At 38.6% G+C, this 6,795-nt stretch overlaps 1 protein-coding gene across 1 annotated transcript; it reads left to right on the forward strand.

Moving 5' to 3' along the window:
* Positions 1 to 677: 677 nt before the first annotated feature.
* On the forward strand, positions 678 to 6,552 carry LOC114537838. The gene is made up of 2 exons (XM_028558949.1): positions 678 to 766; positions 4,284 to 6,552. Exon 2 carries the CDS (start codon positions 4,295 to 4,297, stop codon positions 6,077 to 6,079), a length of 1,785 nt encoding a protein of 594 aa, XP_028414750.1. The 5' UTR covers positions 678 to 766; positions 4,284 to 4,294; the 3' UTR covers positions 6,080 to 6,552.
* The last annotated feature ends 243 nt before the right edge of the window (positions 6,553 to 6,795 follow it).

Genomic DNA, 6,795 nt, shown 5'->3' on the forward strand with positions numbered 1-6,795 from the left:
GTTGCAAAATTACTCAACAATTAGTCAAATATTATGACCATATTCGTTGTATTCTTTGTTTCAAACAAAGAAATTAAAGGCCCGACTAAAAACTTCTTTTTTCAGTAATCTGGCAACCCAGGTGAGTTTGTGTCAAGAAGGAGCCTTGCTTATATAGGTTGTATCAAAACAACTGCAACCTTTATAATTCCCAGAGGCGCACGATCCTTTGCTATTGAATAGAAACGAACATATATATGAATATTAATATAAGTGTTGCATTTATTTGATAATCCACCCTGTACAGGGCGTCCCAAAAAAAAGCAACCACTTAAATATGCAGAACATTAATACAGCTCTAAAGCGCAATAAATAAGCACCTCTGGGAATTGAAAATGGCTCTTAATCCTTCATTTACAATGCTAAAAGTCATTTTAGCTGAACTATGGTGCAAACCCGAACAATATTAATATTCTTGCATATTTAAGTGGTTGCGTTTTTTTTGGGACACCCTGTATAATAAGGTTATTACTTGTTAATATTGTTATCACTATTATTGGTGTTGATGACGACATTAATGGCCCCTAATTCTCCGTTTGAACTTCCTGTGTTTGTTTGTGATATTTCATTGCTTCCCCTCGCGTATAAAGTTGGATATCACTTGCACTGCACGCAGTCTCACATTTAGCCTCGTGCAGAGAAGATCAGTGCAAAACGAACAACTTCTGAAGAAAGAAAAATAAAATAACAACATCTGCAGTGAAGTCGGGCATCAAAACTAACTCAGGTAAGAACTAAATTGCACGCCAACAAAGAAAAGTCTTTCAATACGAATTTCTATTACCTGACCAGTCAAACTAAAATCGTTACCTGTAACTCAGACGTCGACATGCATTCACCCATATTTGCACAGCACTGCACTGTCCTGTACCCAGGTGCTTGTCATGACATATTTTAAGTTTTACGAGGTATAAATGACCTGTTCCTTATAAACAGTTCAGGTATTAAAAAAGGGTTTTTCACAAGGACACAATTCAGAGGAAATAATCGCTTAGAAAATGAATAAATATATGGGGCGCAAATCTGAGCATTGTGGACGCCTTACTTTACGCTCGTCCAAAAATTTTGTAAGTTTCGGGACCGGAATGCGATTGTATGCGATTAGAAAAAGGCGTATATTTTCAAGTTATGTAACCTTAGAGGGCCCGAGAGTGCGAGAAGAGAGTCCGTTAGAGACTAAATTTTGGGCAGCAAGTTCCCCATTTTAGCGACTTCATTTGCATGGGTTAATGAACCAGTGGAAGCATAGCTTTCAGTTAAACACCACAGTCTGGTAGTTACAATTTAGATATGAAATTTCAGATACATAGAATTGTTTTCAAGAAGGTCGAGTCCATACTCACGAGGCGTTACTTTGATTCGCGCGAGCCGGGAAAATTTTTGAGGCTTGATCCCACTTGATCATTGAAAATATTGCCTCTGTTGTGAACGGTCGTAAACACACGCAATATATGATATAATGTTTCACGAAAATTCTCATGAAAATTGTATTAAACAATGTCTGAAGATGACTTTGATACAAGTTCAAAATTTACAGTCTTGTCGTGTGTCCTGCTTGTTTCGATGAACTCATTCTTAACAGTTCCTTGATTCTGAACCTGTTGTCGTGTCTCAAAATGAACGACTGCGACAGCATGGGTTGATATATGGAATGCATAACATAATGTGGTATTTGTAAGGCATCGTGCAAGATTTCATCATGATCTGTATCCTCTCTATCATAAGTGAATCCTTTTTTCACACCAGGACCGAAACTACATAGAACGATTATTGAGAGAGGGGGCTGTCACTTTATATGTTCAGTTCTGCCCGACGGATTCCTTTTGTAAGCTACTGAACTTACAAAAGAAATCCATCGGGCAGAACTGAATATATGAATGACCCCCCAGTTATCTTTCTAGTTTCGACCCTGCTCCGCTCATTTTGTCGCCACATTCACATGATGACAAGATCATTGCAATACCTAGTATAGCCATGCACGTGCAGGTTTTTCACAGGTTATTTGCATACTGTATGATTATCCTCGAATTGGGGATAGCAATGACGTAAGTAAGAGACAAAGAACTTTGTGAAAAAATGCAAACTGAGTAACAAAGTATTTTAATTGTTCCGACTACAGTTTCATTTGTATCGGATTCTAAATGAATCTTAAAGTTGTGGATTTTTTTGCAACGGGATTGTATTCTAATTTCTTCTGATTTTTTCCATTGGTTGTTTTTTTATCACGCACTTTGCGCTCATGGGTTATAACTTATAAAAAGCATGTGCCGTCCAATATTTTTTTTTCACATTCCTTGACGAAGAGCATTTGAATGACTAGATAAGATAGTCTTTATTGCGCGTTCACATATAGCAAGGCTTCGGAAATTAGCAAAAGATACGGTATAACCCAGTTGTTATCATGTTCTGAGGGAATGTTCATATACAATTTCAGGGCAACCAAGGAGCAGCGTGGCAGCGTCTTCAAACAACTTAGTATACTAACTCTCCTGACGAAGGCCCTCAGGTCGAAACTTCGAGAAGTGTTTTGTCTATTTAGGCAGTTGTTATACCACATTTGATGCTACTCATTTCCAAGGGTTCGTAGCAAAGGGAAAAAAACATTGGCTGTATGGGTCCTATTTTTATTACCAACCTTACTTTGAACAAAATATTGAAATGCTTTGAATGAAATGAATTGTTCCTAGATATATCCTGAGTGGCGTTCAGTGGCGTAGCCAGCCTGGCGATTTAGTCATGCTATGCAAATTTTATGTTATTATCATTATTCATTTCTTTAGAAATTCTTTGTTTTCACAATCAATGAACACCAAAATATTAGCATAGCATGACTAAATTGTCGGGCTGGCTACGCCATTGCCCCTGCAATTGAAGGAAATTTGCTTCAAAATGACAACCATGAGGCAGGAAAAGATTAGTCTTAACATGATATATATTATGCATTCTTTACAAAAGTTCTTTGTTTCTCTCTTTTGTCATTACCATCTGCCTGTGCAGATAAGTTGTCGAAACGCTGATTCTCACAAAGATAACGAAATATTTAAAACCAATTTAACAGCTCATTAATAATTCTTTTGAATAATTCTTTAACCTATGAAATGGACCGTTAGAAGTCACATGGGGTGGCTTATAGGTGGTAAAATTAATACCATGAATGCTAATCAGGATGGCACATTATGTAATTTGTCACCCTCATTAGCATTCTTTATATAATGTTTCATCCTAATTCGCATTGCGTACATGGAGCAAATTGATTTGTCGACAACAATGCGGCGTATTTGAAGTAATTTAAACACTTGAACTCGCGTTTTAAATATGATGAAAAGTCCCTTCTCGAGTTATAAAATATGTATTCTACAATGAAATAAATGCATAATTCTGTATTGTTTATATACCGTGACTAACAGCGGCGTACATGTATCAATAATTCATATGTATACATGGAACATAATTATAAAATAACATGTATTTAACGTGTGTTTTCATTGGTTGAGGCCTGTGTTTGGATCAGGCCTTCCAAACACGGAAATCAAAGGCTTGGAATACTACCTTGTTGATATTTCATAAAATAAGATATTTCATGGTTTACCGTATTTGGATCGCTTGACCCAAACACTCGGGAATGTTCCTTCAGTTCGGCTGTGTTCCACTGTCACGTTTTTTTTGTGCGTACGTATTCCCACGAAAAAGTTATTCAAATGATACTTATGAAATCAGCGATTGGGTAGATGCATAAAGGGTTGCATGCTGTTTGTAATTTGGTGTGTTTTTTCTGGCGTAAAATTAATTATACAACAACTTAGAAGATTTTAGGCTTTTACATGAATATACGTACGTGCAAAAAATGCGACAGTGGAAAGCAGTCCTAATTCTCACAACATTCCTGCGTGTTTGGGTTTGTTCATTGCGTAATTGGAGGGTTGCGTAGATTAAAGCCCCGTTTACACTACGACTCAATTTATTGGCACGGCACGGCTAAAATGGGCACCTGTAACCATTTCATCTGTACTCGGCCTATGTTTTGGTAGCCTGAACACTAATAAAATTGGGTACGGGTGCCTATTTTAGCCGTGCCGTGCCAATAAACTCAGTGTAGTGTAAACGGGGCTTAAAAATTAACTTATCTGATACTTGGGTAGGTAAAGAAATGCGTGACCATAATGGTGGGTAGTTTTCGATGGTGTGTACCATTTCTCCCGACTGTATTCTTTTCGGTACCAAGTTCGTTCTTATTATTTATCTAGAGAGATTCAAAATGTTTCTACAAGAAATTTTGGTTTTGATCACCGTTCTGTTACCGGTTGTATTCTCCACAGAAGATGTTGAAACTCAGAAGAAACGATCGGTAAATTACTACGCCGTTGAAGGTTGCTACTCCTCATTTCCAAGCGCAGGTTTCAGAAGACGGATGCGTGGCCATAACTCCAACGTAAAGTGTCAAGAGATATGCAGAGATAAGGGTTACATTTTGGCGGCGACGAAAGGCGATCAATGTCAGTGTGGAAACATATACCCCAAAGGAAAAAAGTTGGCCGACAATCGATGCACCAGCAGATGTCGATCGTGGTCACCCTGTCATGGACCTCAAAGCTGCTGCGGTGGACCCAGTGCTTATACCGTCAGCGTCGTTGGCAACATTGATGTCGCTAAACAAGTTCTTCGTAGACTAAGTCACGCATGGCAAACAAACAGCGGGTACAGGAAGTACATGATCGCACGTGTTAGAAGACCACGCACTAGAAGCAACAAGGACAACTGGTGGAAATCCTTTGACCATAAAGGTTGGTCGCAATGCGGGAATGGTAGGTACATGGCAGGATTGTACAGGAACAAGAGAAGACGACGTAGAGACCCCATTTTCCTTCTCGAAGCGGCGAAATGTGTCGATGCGCCTGGCTACCTGTATTCATCACCGGGGGATCGGTATTGTTACAACCACAACTGGTGGAAAAGTTTCGATCGCAAAGGTTGGTCTACCTGCAAATACGGTTACTACATGACCGGACTCTGGAGAAATTCGGGAAATAAATTAAGCCACATCGAAGAAGCCAAATGCTGCCGGCCGAAGTCCCAGGTGAGACGATGGGGACATTGTTACAAAAAAAACGTCTGGAAATCATTCGATCGCAAAGGATGGAACAACTGTAAACGAGGATACTACATGGCGGGGTTATACAGAAACTCGTGTAACAAATTATACTGCTTGGAAGAGTTTAAATGCTGCAAGATGGGATCTTACAATGGAAATTCATGGGTAAATAAACCAGATTTAGTGATCAAAGTCAAAGATAAATCTGGACAGCTTAAACAGTGTTCAATGAATGCGATGGATAGATCTGCTGGTAGCAACACATACAAGTGCAAAAGTATTTCCGATCGCTCCAACATTTTGGCGCTCAATGCTTTGAAATTCAACATCGAAGATACGTCGCCACTGAACGTCGCCAAACCTGAACCAGTCAAAGGTTTTCGTCCCGTCATATGCTCTGCTCATTCCAATCCGTACAAGTGCACGAAGTGGCTCACGACATCGGTATCAACTTCATCCACCTTCAAGATTGGTTCAGGATTCTCTTTGGCTGTGAAAGTTGGGGCATCTGTGGAAGTCCGTGCAGGATTCTTTGGCACAGGAGCGAAAACCACCTTCACAACTGAAGTCACGGCCACATCCTCTTTCAATGTCGAAGCCAGTAAAACGAATACGTACACGACAACGGATAAGACTGATGTTTCCATTGAAGTGCCGAAAAACGCTGAAATCACCATCAACCTTCTGAGAACACTCCAGGACTTGGAGTACAAATGGAAAGCAATCTTCGAGTTGTTGGGAAAATACTCTGTCAAATGGAAAAATGGTCAGGAAATTTCTCAAGATGTGACGACTGTGCTGTCTGGGTCGAAGAGACAGATATATGCATTTGGTAGGTGGAGTTACCCTGGTACAGATGTGTTGAGAGTGGTGCTCACTGACAAGTATGGGAATAAGAGGTCTGATGGATGTGAACATGAGACAGGAAAAGGAAAGCGTTGTGATTTGTGAAGAAGAAAATATATGAACATTTGTTGAACTTTATAACAATTACCAGATATTCAATCGTGTCATTCTAATCAAGAGGACATGTTAGAACTTAGAAGCAATTTTCATTCATCTTACAAGACATTAGAATTAGCACGTAACCAGAAATTCCGGTCATTAATTACCATAACAGATCATGTAATGCCAGAATTTCGCAATCAAAGATGGCCGCCTTGTTATTATAGAATTATATAAGGCGCGAGAATAAATTGAAATTAAAAAAATTCTACCTTACATATTTTAGTTGCGGAGCTTGATTTAAGACGAGTAGAAACTCAGTACTGTTGTGAAAATTATTTCATATTTTTATATTACCTTTAACAGGTTTCCCATAAATCTAATTTCAGCAAATAAACATTATATTGCAAGTATGTAAAATAATAGTTATTCGCTGAAATGAAATTACTGGGGAACCTGTTAAAGGTAATATAAAATATGAAAAAAATGTCATAACAGTACTAAGTTTTTGCCCGTCTTAGATCAAGCTCTATGACTGGAATATGTAAGATAGAAGTTGCTTTAATTTCAAATTTCGTCTCTTGCCAAATATAATTCTATAATAACAAGCAGCCATCTTCGATTGCGAAATCCTGGCATTATGAACTTTTATGGTAATTATATGTCCTGCATTTCTGGTCATGACTACATTTGTCACCAAATAAGTGTGTTTTTCTTTATTT

The sequence above is a fragment of the Dendronephthya gigantea genome, unplaced genomic scaffold, assembly GCF_004324835.1.
Source record: "Dendronephthya gigantea isolate DGI-Jeju-01 unplaced genomic scaffold, DenGig_1.0 000166F, whole genome shotgun sequence".
In the NCBI taxonomy this organism is placed as follows: domain Eukaryota; kingdom Metazoa; phylum Cnidaria; class Anthozoa; order Malacalcyonacea; family Nephtheidae; genus Dendronephthya; species Dendronephthya gigantea.